The following is a 14,522-nucleotide window of genomic DNA, read 5'->3' on the forward strand; positions in this document are numbered from 1 at the left end:
ACAAAAATATATACATATGTTAAAAAATACTTAATACATTGAAAGACAGAATGGAATATACTATTTAGAATGCAGCTCAAAGACAAAGCTGGGTCAAATATTACAGAAAAAATATGGAATATAGAGGTTAGAAGGACAGGGTATAGCATATATTTAATCAGAGTTTCAAAAAAGCGAGTAGAGTTAAGGCAAAATATAAATAGTAACTGAAAACTTTTCAGAACTAATGAAAGAAACAAATCTCCACTTTCAAGAAGCACAATGAATCTCAAACCGAATCAACAAAAGAAATCTACAACCAGACTCCTCATGGTAAAACTGCAGAACATTAAAGAAAAAGAGAGCTTCAAAGCAGAAAAAGATGAAAAACAGATTGACATTAAGGAAACCACAGTTAAAAAGAGCAAAATTCCCGGGGCACCTGGGTAGCTCATTGGGTTAAGCATCTAACTTCAGCTCAGGTCACGATCTCGTGGTTCGTGAGTTCAAGCCCCACATTGGGCTCTCTACTGTCAGCATGAATCCTGCTTCATATCCTCTGTCCCCTTCTCTCTCTGCCCCTCCCCTGCTCGTTCTCTCTCTCTCTTAAAAAAAAAAAAAAAAGAGCAAAATTCCCTAGTAACAATGAAATCTAGGAGAGAGTAGAATGATATACTCCATGTGCAAAGAGAAAGTATCATCAACCTAAAATCTTATACCTAGCAAAAATATCTTCCAATAACAGGGGCAAAAATAGACATTTTCCATGAAGTGAAAACTGAGAGTGTTAGCCAGGAACAGATACCCACTAAAGAAAATTCTAAATGAGGGACGCCTGGGTGGGTGGCTCAGTCGGTTAAGCATCTGACTTTCGGTCAGGTCATGATCTCGTGGTTCATGAGTTCAAGCCCCACATCGGGCTCTGCGCTGACAGCTCAGAACCTAGAGTCTGCTTTGGATTCTGTGTCTCCCACACCCTCTGCCCTTCCCCCACTCACATGCTGTCTTTCTCTCTCTTTCAAAAATAAACAAACTTAAAAAAATTTTTTTAAAGAAAATCCTAATGAGTGTACTTCATACATAAGGAAAGAGGTCCCAGATGAAAGGTCTGAGATGCAAGAAGGAATTGTGAATAAAGAAAGTGGTAAATACATAAGTAAACTCAAATAAATACTGACCAATTAAGCCTATAATAATAATAATATGTTATGGGTATACAGGAAACCAGATAGAACTAAAATGTATGACATAATAGCATAATAAACTGACAGTGGTGGTGATTTAAATTTAATTGCTTAAAGAAGTCCTGGGGCACCTGAGTGGCTCAGTCGGTTAAGCGTCCAACTTCAGCTCAGGTCATGAACTCAGGTTCATGGGTTCGAGCCCCACATCAGGCTCTGTGCTGACAGCTTGGAGCCTGGAGCCTCCTTCCGATTCTGTGTCTCCCTCTCTCTCTGCCCCTCCCCTGCTTGCATTCTGTCTGTGTCTCTTCTAAAAATAAATAAACATTAAAAAAAATGAAAAAAAAAGAAGTCTTCCTATTCAGGATGATGGTAAAGATACAGAGATTTGGATTTTTCTGATAGAGTTTAGAACTTCCCACATGACACATGAGAAAAAAATTAACCAATTCATAAGAATGTGAGAAGGAAGGGCTCCTGGGTGGCTCATTTGGTTAAGCATCTGACTCTTGATTTCAGGCCAGGTCATGAATTCATGGTTTTGTGGGCTCGAGCCCCACATAAGGCTGGCAGCATGGAGCCTGCTTGTGATTCTCTCTCTCTACTTTTCTCTCTGCCCCATTCATGCTGTCTCTGTCTCTCTCAAAACAAATAAATAAACTTTAAAAAGAAAAAAAAATGCTTAAAAATAGAACTACTCTACCACCCAGCAATAGCACTACTAGGAATTTATCCAAAGGATACAGGAATTCTGGTTCATAGGGGCACATGTACCCCAATGTTTATAGCAGTGCTTTCAACAATAGCCAAATCAGGGAAAGAGCCCAAATGTTCATCAACTGATGAGTGGATAAAGAAGATGTGGTTTATATATACAATGGAAAACTATGTGACGATGAGAAAGCATGAAATCATGCCATTTGCAACAACGTGGATGGAACTGGAGGGTATTATGCTAAGTGAAATAAATCAGTCAGAGAAAGACAGATATCATATGTTTTCACTTGTATGTGGAACTTGAGAAACTTAATAGAAGATCATGGGGGAAAGAAAGGGGAAAACATAGTTACAGAGAGGGAGGGAGGCAAACCATAAGAGACTCTTAAACACAGAGACCAAACTAAAAGTTGATAGGGGGTGGAGGAGAGGGGAAAAATGGGTGATGGGCATTGAAGAGGGCACTTGTTGGGATGAGCACTGGGTGTTGAATATAAGCGATGAATCATGGGAATCTACCCCCCAAAACCAAGAGTACACTGAACACAATGTATGTTAACCAATTTGACAATAAATTATATTTTTACATGTCTTAATATTAATTAATAAAAAGTAAAATGAGTATTCCTTAAAAAAAAGAAAAAAATGCAAGGAGAAAAACATAGACAAGAAGGTCAGATGAAAAACACAAAAGAAGATAGAAATAAATCCAAATGTATCAATGATTACAATAAATTTAAATGGACTAAATGCTCCAGTTAAAAGACAAAGATTATCAACCCAGATTAAGAACAAATTCTAACTTAGTTATATGCTGCTTAAAAGAGTTACAACCAAAGCATAAGCATACAAAAGGCTGAAAGTCATAGGATAGAAAAAGACACCGTGAAAATGATGACCTACAGAAAGTTAGGCAGCTGTAGTAATATAAAGCCAAAACAGACATCAAGGCAAAAACCATTTGTAGAGATAAAGAGGTCACAAAATAATGGTAAAATGCTCAATTTACCAGGAGGATATAATATTTCTAAAGTAGTAAGCATCTAATGACACAGTTTCAAATTATATAAAGCAAAACTTGATACAAATTACATGAATAAATATGCAACTCATCGATTAGAAGAGAGTAGCATAAAAACACAAGATACGTAACATTAAATTAAAAAACAATTTTGTAGGGGTGCCTGGGTGGCTCAGTCAGTTGAGTGTCCGACTCCCTTTTTGATTCAGGTCATGATCCCAGAGTCATGGAATCAAGCCTTGCATTGGGCTCTGCATTAAGCGTGGAGTCTGCTTAAGATTCTTTCTCTCTCTCTCTCTCTCTCTCTCTCTCTCTCCCCCCACCCCCCACTGTGTCTTTCTATCGAGTCATGCTCTCTGTCAAAGAAAAAAAAACTTCTGTGGAGAAAATCACAAAACTACCAAACTGAAGCTTAGACAAAAGAAATAACGTTTATAAATTAGAAGATTCAGTACCTTAAAGATGTCAATTGTATCCAAATTGATCTAGATTTAATGCACTTCTAATCAAAATCCCAATTGAATTTTTGTTTTGTTTCTTCTGTTTTTTTTTTCTGTGAATATTAACAATCTGATTCTAAACTTTATATGGAGATGCAAAGATCAACACCAAGGTAAGGGTATTTCCCTTACTAGAAAAAGACTTAATAATAAAAGTAGAAATATTAAATTAGTATCATATTAGTGCAAGAATAGACAAATAGAACAGTAGAACAGAATAGAGAGACAGAAACAAACTCTCACATATATGAGCCTATATATATACATATATATAGCAGGTGGAATTATGCATCCAGGGAGAAGATAGGTTTTTTAATAAATGGTGCTGGGTCAGTTGATTATCTGTATTAAAAGAAAATGAAATCAGACATCTGCCTCTCCACACATTATCAATTCCAGGTGTATTAAGCCTCTAAACATGGAAGGCAAAGAGGGAAAAATGTGACTATCAAAAAGAATATATTTGTGACTAAAGGTTAGGTAAGGTCGTCTTAAAGCAGAAAAAATGTGAAGGCAAAAAGGAAAATATTACTAATTAAATTAACATCAAGATTAAGAACATTCATTTGTGAAAAGATACCAAAATACTATCCAAAACCGAAAGAAGACATTTGCAACACGTATAACTGACAAGGGGTTCGTTTCCAAATTGTATAAAATGGTCCTTAGGAAATTTTTGTATTCCTAATAAACTCTTTTTTAAAGTTCTTACTTTAAATTCTAATTACTTAACACACAGGACAATATTTAGAACCTTTTTAATTGAATGTTTTTCAACTTAAAAAAAACAAAAAACAGGTCACTCATTTCTCCCACCCTCCACCCCTGCCTCTTACAACCTAGTCTGTTCTCTGTATCTATAAGCTTGGTTCTTGTTTGTTTGGTTAAATTCTACGTATTAGAGAGATCATGTGGTATTTGTCTTTCTCTGGCTGACTTATGTCACTTAGCATAATGCTCTCAAGGCCCATCCATGTTAATGCAAGTGACAAGATTCCATTACCTTTTGTGGCCGAACAATATTCCTTTGTGTATATACACCAAAATTTCTTTAGGCATTCATCTGTTGATGGGAACTTAGGTTGTTTCCATATATAGACTATTATAGATAATGCTGCAATGAACAGGGAGGTGTACAAAATTTTCAAATTATTGTTTTTGTTTTCTTCAGGTAAACACTGAGAGGAGCAATTGCTGGGTCACATGGTGCTTCTATTTTTAATTGATTTCTAAGAAGGCTCCACACCCAGGGTGGGATCCATTGTGGGTCCTGAACCCACGCCCCTGAGATCAAGACCTGTGCTGAGGTCAAGAGTCGGATGCTTAACTGACTGAGCCACCCAGGGGCCTCATATTTTTAATTTCTTAACAAACCTCCGTATTGTTCTCCATCCTGGTTGCACCAATTTACATTCCCAGCAGCAGTGCACAAGGATTCCCTATTCTCCACATCGTCACCAACATTTGTTGTCCCTTGTCTTTTTGGTAACAGTCATTATAACAGGTGTGAGTTGATATCTCATTGTGGTTTTGATGTGCATTCCCCTGATGATTAATGATGTTGAGCATTTTTAAGTGTATCTGTTCGCCATGTGAATAGCATCTTTGGAAAAATATCTATTTAGATCTTCTGCCATTTTTTAAAATTATATTGTTTAGGGGGCGCCTGGGTGGCTCAGTCAGTTAAGCATCCGACTCTTGATTTCGGCTCAGGTCAGGACCTCACGGTTCACGAGTTTGAGCCCCGTGTGGCCCCCTGTGCTGACAGCGCAGGGCCTGCTTGCCATACTCTCTCTTCTCTCTCCCCCTCTCTCTGCCCCTCCCCTGCACATTCAGTCTCTCTCTCCCTCTCAAAACAAATACATAAACTTTAAAAAAAAGTTTTAAAAAAATTGTATTGTTTGTTGTTTGTGTTTTGCTGTTGAGTTGGATGAGTTCTTTGTACATTTTGGCTATTAGCCCCTTATCAGATACATGATTTGCAATTACTTTCTCCCATTCAGTATGTTGCCTTTTCATTTTGTTGATGGCTTCCTTTGATGTGCAGAAGCTTTTTAGTTCGGGGTAGTCCCACTTACTTATTTTTGCTACTGTTGCTTTTGCTTTTGGTGTCAGATCCAAAAAATCATGGCCAACAACTATGTCAGAGAGCTTACCACCTATATTTTCTTCTAGGAGTTTTATGGTTCCCAGTCTTATTTTCAAGTCTTCAACGCATTTTAACTTAGTTTTTGTGTGTGGTGTAAGAGAGTGGTGTAGTTTTATTCTTTCGCATGTGGCCTTTCAGTTGGCCAGCATCGTTGATTGAAAATGACTGAAGAAACCTGTGTATCATCATGACTGGAGTACTATTCCTCACGGGCCACTCCTCTGCCAGGAACGGCTCTTTGTGTCACTATGACATGAAAGAAAAGTAATCTTTGATCTTATTTAAGCCAATATATTTTTGTCATAGCAATCATACCAGCTCATCCATAGACTTGAACGCACCAATACGTTATGACCGACAATTCTATTATTACTACAAAACTTGGAAAAACTGCTACATGTGGGTATCAGGTGAAATGAAAAGAATGCTTTGGGTGACAATGCTCGTAATAGCAAAAAAGCGAGGACGAACTCCAATGTTGATCAATAGCAGAATGGATACATAAGTTGTGGTATATTCAAGCAACAGAATACTCTCAATGGGTGAACCACAACCCCAAGCGTCAGCACGGGTGAGTCTGAAAAGCATAATGTTGAGAAAATGGAGCACATCACTGAAGAATACTCACATTTTTTCAACTATATTCTTTCATTTATAGGGGCACCTGGGTGGCTCAGTTGGTTAAGTGTCTGACTTCGGCTCAGTTCAAGATCTCACTGTCCACTGTTTGTGAGTTCGAGCCCCACATTGGGCTCTGTGCTGACAGCTCGGAGCCTAGAGCCTGCTTCGGATTCTGTCTGTCTCTCTCTCTCTCTGTCCTTTCCTCACTCATACTGTCGCTCTCTGCCTCTCGAAAAATACATAAATGCTAAAAAAACACCATTTTATATTCTTTCATTGATAGAAGGTTTAAAAACGGGCAAAAGTCAACAACAAGCTGCTTAGGGATACAGGCACCAGTGACAAAAACTGTCAAGAAGGACATCGGGCCAATGGCTTCTGGGAGGGAATGGAGAGGAATGTGCTCAGTGGGCGTCTCCAGTTTTAGTCTACAGATACCTGGGTCCTAGGAACACAAGTATGCATGTGATCGTCATTCTTTAAATTGCACACATGTATTTTCACTCATCCTTTTTGTGCACATGATTATTTCACGGTAAAAAAAAAAAAAAAAAAAAAGATAGAAACAAGCAGAATTCCGAGTAGAAACAAAATGGGTTCTTTCCTACCGAGACTCAACACCAAAGTAAGAGCTGAGAGGTAAGGAAACTTACACAAACAGATGTGCATGTAATTTGCACAGATTGCTAACAACACAATAACAGAACTAAACTCACACTATCACTGTGCATATAATTTGCACAGATTGCTAACAACACAATAACAGAACCTTTAGCCTGTCACAGGACACATAAATATGGCATTACGTGCAGGGAGCACGGGGGGGGGGGGAGTGGACAAGGTTACTCATGGCCTTAGACGGTGGGAGGAGAGGTTCAGGCTGCCCCAGTCATGCCCCCACCCTTGCCACCCGGAGGGCCAAGGACAATCACTATGTCTGCACTTTTTTTTTTTAATTTTTTTTTAACGTTTATTTATTTTTGAGACAGAGAGAAACACAGCATGAATGGGGGAGGGGCAGAGAGACAGGGAGACACAGAATCGGAAACAGGCTCCGGGCTCTGAGCCATCAGCCCGGAGCCCGACGCGGGGCTCGAACTCCCGGACCGCGAGATCGTGACCTGGCTGAAGTCGGACGCCTAACCGACTGCGCCACCCAGGCGCCCCAGTATGTCTGCACTTTTAAAACAAGTTCAGGAAATTCTGATGAGAATTTCAAACTGGAAAGGTTTCCTAAAAACACCAAGGAAAAGAGCAAAGAGAATAACATGACATTAAAGAGAACATGATGACTATGGAGGACAGAAAATAGATTTTCAACCTATGATGGTGTTTCTGAAAAAGAAACAAAAACTGATCCTGTAGATGCAATCATTAGAAGTATACATAAGAAATATGTCTGAGTTGGAAAAAAAAAAGATTTAAATCTCTAGATGAGAGAGGCTCATTTCACTCAAGGGAAATTAATAAATGTTGCTTCTTAACTCATATCCTGGTGACACGTTTAAATTTCAAGTTTAAAGAAAATAGCTTATAAATATTCACTGGGAGAAAATAAGCCAGGTTAATTAGCAACAAACAAATATTAAGCTGACTCCAGTCAGGGCAAGACATAGCAAAGTGAAGATAATGTTATTTCCAGAAAAGAAGAAAAAACTCAAAGACATGGTCTAGTTTGCAAGAAATAAATCAAGATTAAGAACTAAAGAAAGGCAGAAGTCACGATTTTAAAAAAGGTTGTAAGGTAGGGGCGCCTGGGTGGCTCAGTCAGTTGAGCTTCCGACTTCAGCTCAGGTCATGGTCTTATGGTTCATGAGTTCGAGCCCTGCGCCAGGCTCTGTGCTGATGGCTCAGAGCCTGGAGCCTGCTTTGGATTCTGTGTCTCCTTCTCTCTCTGTCCCTTCCCCGTTCATGTTCTGTCTCTCTCTCTCTCTCTCTCTCAAATATAAAATAAAACACACACAAAAACATTTAAAACAATAAAAATAAAAAGGTTGTGAGGTTAAAGATAAACATGGCTAAGTAAGTACAAGTCATTGCTATTCAAACGGTTACAAAATTAAAAGAAAAGCTAAGTAATCAAAAATACTTTTATGTGATAAAAAGAATCACATAATAATAATGCAGTTCTCTAAACAGAATAAAATTAACACAGACTGGAAGGAAAGGAGGGATACACTGATGAAATTAAGGCTGAAATGACACTTGGAGGGACAAAACCACATATAACCCCTTGTTTTACTCAGAGTGAGTTAAGACTTGAACTTGTTTGGTTCTTGTTATCATAACTGCAGAAATGTAATTTGATTTTCCATTGAAGTTTACTATTACAATACAGATAATCAAAACCACAACTAAAATGTGGTTCATATTACATAAGCCAGAAGATAAAGAGAAGAACCAGCAGTCATAAAATAAGGTGACGAAACTCCCCAAAAATATCACCTATGCTGTTTCAGTTTGCATATTATTTTTTTTCAGTTTGCATATTAAATGTAAATGAGCGACAGGTTAGATTTAAAAAACTAAAATCCAATCATGCTGTTACTTAACAGTTCACAACTGGGGCGCCTGGGTGGCTCAGTCGGTTGAGCATCTTCCGCCCAGGTCATGATCTCACAGTTCATGGGTTCGAGCCCCGCATCGGGCTCTGTGCTGACAGCTCAGAGCCTGGAGCCTGCTTCGGATTCTGTGTCGCCCTCTCTCTCTCTCTCTCTCTCTCTCCCTCTCTCAAAAATGAATAAACATTAAAAAATGTTTAATAAATATTAAAATTGTTTTAATTAAAAAAAGTTCACAACTAAAAGAAAATGACACAGCAACACAAAGATTGAGCAAAGATAGTAAAATACAGACAAGAAGATAATACACGTAACAAAATTAATACTAGACAAGTTAGACATCAAGGCTAACATGAACCTCACTGGCCATGAATGAAAGGTATAATCCACAGCAAAGATAGGACAGTGAAGAGTCTCCCTGAGCTGTTTTATATCATGAAACATCATGATATATAATGTGAAGCAAAAGCTATCATCGTGGCATTTTCCTTGCTAACTATATCTACTAGCTTGCTGCAGGGCATAGCCTCAAAACTTAAAAAGAAATCTTTGTCATTTATATTTAGTTAGACTAGATATCTGATAGCCACTTGGGTCTTTGCATTCTGAAATAAACCACCAGCTAAAGAGACTCAAAAAATATAATTTAACAAAATCCCAATCAAAATCCTGGTGGATATAGTTTTTAAAGACATTGACTTGCAGATTCTAAAACATATGGAAGTACTAAGGGTATAGAATTGTCAAGACAATCTTGGAGAAGAAGAATACAATGGAAGGACTTGCGCTATCTGATTTCAAGACTTATTACAAAGCTATATTAATTAAGACGATCTAGTATCGACGAAAGGACAAATAGACCAATGGAACAAAAACAGATTTTAGAAACAGATTCATGAACACATTGTCAACTGAATTAGAACAAAGGAACCAGCGAAACTCAGTGGGAAAGGAAGATCAAAATCCCATCCTAAGTATATGCGGAATGTGGGATACAGCCAAGGCCACAGAAAACACAATCTGCCGCACAGAGGAAAAGCTAAGTTGATCTTCATTAAGATTAAGAATTTCTGGGGCGCCTGGGTGGCGCAGTCGGTTAAGCGTCCAACTTCAGCCAGGTCACGATCTCGCAGTCTGTGAGTTCGAGCCCCGCGTCAGGCTCTGGGCTGATGGCTCAGAGCCTGGAGCCTGTTTCCGATTCTGTGTCTCCCTCTCTCTCTGACCTTCCCCCGTTCATGCTCTCTCTTTCTCTGTCCCCCCCCCCCCAAAAAAAAGATTAAGAATTTCTTACAAAAATTAAAAATTTCTGACCTTCAAAAGATGCTGTTTTGAAAATAGAAGGAGGAACTGCAGATGGGAATAAATATTTGCAATGTGTATATGACAAAAGACACATCTAGAATATATAACAAAAGGCTACAACTCAAGAATAATTAAAAACAGACAAATGGGAGGAAGGGGGAATGGGGAATTATTAAAGAATACAAAGTTTCATTTTTGCAAGATGAATGGGTTCTGGAGGTTGGTTTCACAACAACGTGAATATACTTTATTAAACTCCACACTTAGAAATGGTTAAGATGGTAAACTTATGAGTATTGTGCCACAATATTTTTAAAAAGTCTTGAACGGTCCCTTTACGAAAGTAGATCTAAAACTAACCAATAAGCACAGCAAAATACATTAACATCATTTTTTTAACGGTTTATTTACTTTTGAGAGAGAGACGGAGTGCGAGCGGGGGAGGAACAGAGAGGGAGACAGAATCTGAAGCAGGCTCCAGGCTCTGAGCTGTCAGCACAGAGCCCGACGCGGGGCTCAAACCCGTGAACCGTGAGATCATGACCTGAACCGAAGTGGGACGCTTAACCGACTGAGCCACCCGGACATCCCTTAACATCATTAATTATTAGGGAATGCAAGTTAAAACTTCAGTGAGACATTATTTTAGGATGGTTGAGCTTTACAAACTGACAAGATCATGTCGGTGAAGACGTGGGCCACAGGAACTCTCAAACGTTCAGAATATAAATATAACTCTCAAAAACATAAATATTAAAAAATATATAAAAATATATGCCCATGCCCCAGCTATTCCAGTCCTACCTGAGGGTTACAAAAACATATTCCCAGAAATAACTAGTACAAGAATGTTTGTAGCACCTTTCCCCCCCCCAAACAGCCCCTACCTGGAAACAGCCCAGGTGTCCATCAGAGGAGAACGGATCAACAAATTAGTTTTTATTCATACCGTAGGATGCTATTCAGCAATCCAAAGAAATTGCTGTAGATGCACACGGTAACATGGATGAATCACAAGAGCACCATGCTGAGTAAAATAAGCCAGACAGAAAAGGACATACACTGCATGATTCCACCTGCATACATTTTAAGAGCGAGCAAAACTAACCTGCAGTGATAGAAATCACAGCAATCTTTATCCGGCGTGGGGGACGTGACTAAGGTGTTGTCTGGAAAGGGACGCAGAAACCTTCCAGGGAAGATGGGAATGCTCTATCCTTTCTTTCACTTAGGTGATGGCTACGCAGATCAAAGCACTTCGAATGATACACTTGGTATTTGTGCCCTTTCCCAGATGCATACCTCCGTAGCAAGAAAATACTAAACCTTTTTTATAGCATTGATTCAGACCTGCAGTTTAAAGTTCGATATTTCCTTATTCATGTCTGTCTTCTCTGCTCTGTGAGTCAGGCACTACTCTAACCTCTGTGCGCCGAACAGTTTACAGGACAGATCAGTCTGTGATCTCATGAAAGGTACAGTCTATAAAGAAAAGCGCCCTATCTGTCATGTGAGCTATCTCATTCCCAGCACGGAGCATGGTGCTTGGTACATGTTTACACTCAATAAATATTTGTGGAGTGGATGGGCAGCTACTGCGCAGGGAACCGAGGAAAAATGTTAGTTACCCAGTACTCACTCACTCATCACTCCCTCTCTTCCTCTCCATCCCCCTCTGTTTTACTTCAATATTTGCTCTCCACTCTGACGAGTGTCTCGAGAGCCCGTATACTGTGTGGATGTATGGTCAAGAATCAGGAGCCTGGAATCCCAGAGAGGTAATGGCATATGGATGGATTCTAGACCCAACGGGGCACCAGCCCTCCTCCGCAGGAAGATAGACCCGATCGCTTGGGGGCAGGAAAGAGATTCTTCTCAAAAAAAAAAAAAAAAAAAAAAGACTGGATCTATTAATACGCTTAGATCAGTGTAACTTTGAGATTTTAGAATTCTGTTTCATAAAAGCTGGCCAATTCGCATTTGGAGCAGACAGTTTTACCAGGGAAATCCTAAAAAAGCCTGATGTTTGAGGAGCACAACAATCTCACAGGTCCTCCAGTATTTTATTTGTCTAGGTGATTCAATATCTGAAATGAGGATTCTTCCCATTGAACCTGTAACCTTCAGGGCCGCTTGGGTGGCTCAGATGGTGAAGCGACCGACTTCGGTTCAGGTCATGATCTTGTGGTGTGTGAGTTCCAGCCGGGAGCCCCGCACTGGGGTCTGTGCTGAGAGCTCAGAGCCTGGAGCCTGCTTTGGATTCTGTGTCTCCCTCTGTCTCTGCCCCTACCCTGCTCACACTCTGTCTCTCTCTCAAAACTAAATTAACATTTAAAAAAGTTAAAAAAAAAAAGAAAGAAACTGTAACCTTCAGTTGAGAAGAGGAAAAAACAAAAGGGGAAAATAGAGATTATGTATTTAAAACAATTTTTTGTAATGTTTTATTTATTTTTGAGAGAGAGAGAGAGAGAGAGAGAGAGCATGAGCGAGGGAGGGGCAGAGAGAGAGCGGGACACAGAATCCAAAGCAGGCTCCAGGCTCTGAGCTGTCAGCACAGAGCCCGACACAGGGCTCGAACTCACAAACAGTGAGATCATGACCTGAGCCGAAGTCAACGCTTAACCGACTGAGCCACCCAGGCACCCCTAGACTATGTATTTTTATCTATGTACACCAGCCTAGGGACATTTCAGGGGAGTCAGTTATTAAAACCTCAGCAAGCCTCAGATTACTAGCTATATTTAAATAAAATTGGACATAATTTAATGTTACTTTGTCAACATTCTTAAGTTCTTTCATCTCCTGCAGCAACTTAAATTTAGAAGACAGTTTTAGACTAAAAAATGTTGAAAAACATTTTAAAAGAGTAATTTTAAATTGGAAGCCTCCTAAAGCAAGAGACTGTATTTTGTATTTCTTGTGCTCTTTCCCACAAACCTGACTTGTCCCAGGATACTTAGCATCCTGATGGGTATACAATAGCACTCACAGCATACTAAATTTCTCATTATTTGAAATTTACTGGATATATTTATTTCTTTTTAAAAAAAACTTTAATGTTTATTTATTTTTGAGACAGAGAGAAACAGAGCATGAGTGGGGGAGGGGCAGAGGGAGAGGGAGACACAGAATCCGAAGCAGGTTCCAGGCTCTGAGCCGTCAGCACAGAGCCTGATGCAGGGCTCGAACCCACGAACCCTGAGATCGTGACCTGAGCCAAAGTCGGATGCTTAACCGACTGGGCCACCCAGGCGCCCCAGAAATGTACTGGGTATATTTCTATACTGGACTTCATTTACCTTTATAAATGAAGCTCCCAAATAAACCGTTAAGCAAACAGGTTAAAAAAATAGTCTCTTTTAAAATTGGGCTTTATCTCCAGGTGACTTCTAGTATGAAGATGAATGGCTTGAAACTAGAAAAAGATTCTTTTACCTCCCTTTGCCCTTTGCAAGTCACTGGATACTTGGATCTTGAGCTCTGATATTTCCTTCCATTCCATTCATGCCCACACACGGTCAGACTGACAGACACTGCCCAGGGAGTGTCACCCCTCCGCAGAAATCTCCGTTGCCTCTGTTAAAGCGCAACTATGTTGCGTTGAAACAATTTGTTCTCACGTCTATACCTCACATCAGATTGAGCTCTTTGGGGCAGATCCCCTGTCCTATGTCCTTAGTGTCTAGCAGAGTGACCGTCATGTACTATCTCCAGAGTCTATAAGCATAGGGGTTCAATAAATGTTAAATAAGAACAGAAAGACATGTACAAATATCACCAAAGAGACCAACAGCATCTAAACATTACATGTACTCACAATATAATTGAAGGATGAATCAGCAAGTACTGCAAACTGACGAAACAATGTGTGCCTAGTAAACATCTCATTTTTAAGGACATGAAAGCTGAAATAAAAGAAACAGTGAGGTTGAAACGTATAGAAATCATAGGACAATGCAAATTAATATTATGTTCATGTATGTGGTTAGGGACGACAATTTTCACTGTGAAAGAGATACAAGGAGAACATTTAAAATAGCAGTATTTTATTTTCGTTTTTATTTTATTTTTTATTATTATTATTATTTTTTAACGTTTTATTTATTTTTGAGACAGGGAGAGACAGAGCATGAACAGGGGAGGGTCAGAGAGAGAGGGAGACACAGAATCTGAAACAGGATCCAGGCTCTGAGCTGTCAGCACAGAGCCCGACGCGGGGCTCGAACTCACGGACCGCGAGATCATGACCTGAGCCGAAGTTGGTCGCTTAACCGACTGAGCCACCCAGGCGCCCGTATTTTTATTTTATTTTTTAAAAGATTTTATTTTTAAGTTATCTCCACACCCAACATGGGGCTTGAACTCACAACCTTCAGATCAAGGGTTGCATGCTCTACTGACTGAGCCAGCCAGGCGCCCCTACTTTTTTCAAAAATTTTTTCTTATGTTTTATATTTGAGAGAGAGACAGAGAGCGAGTAGGGGAGGGGCA

The 14,522-nt window shown here is 39.5% G+C and overlaps 1 protein-coding gene across 3 annotated transcripts in view; it reads right to left on the minus strand.

Moving 5' to 3' along the window:
* CB4H10orf67 (chromosome B4 C10orf67 homolog) overlaps window positions 1–14,522 on the minus strand; it is a 169,470-nt gene that overhangs the window by 29,460 nt on the left and 125,488 nt on the right. For all 3 annotated transcript variants that reach the window (XR_007154236.1, XM_047868559.1, XM_047868558.1), the window contains exon 14: window positions 13,849–13,936. Coding sequence is in view for 2 of the 3 variants with exons in the window: in XM_047868559.1 (XP_047724515.1) it covers window positions 13,849–13,936 (88 nt within the window). In the remaining variant the exon portion in view is untranslated. The remainder of the gene's footprint in view (window positions 1–13,848; window positions 13,937–14,522) is intronic.

This window comes from Prionailurus viverrinus, chromosome B4 (genome assembly GCF_022837055.1).
Source record: "Prionailurus viverrinus isolate Anna chromosome B4, UM_Priviv_1.0, whole genome shotgun sequence".
In the NCBI taxonomy this organism is placed as follows: Eukaryota; Metazoa; Chordata; class Mammalia; order Carnivora; family Felidae; genus Prionailurus; species Prionailurus viverrinus.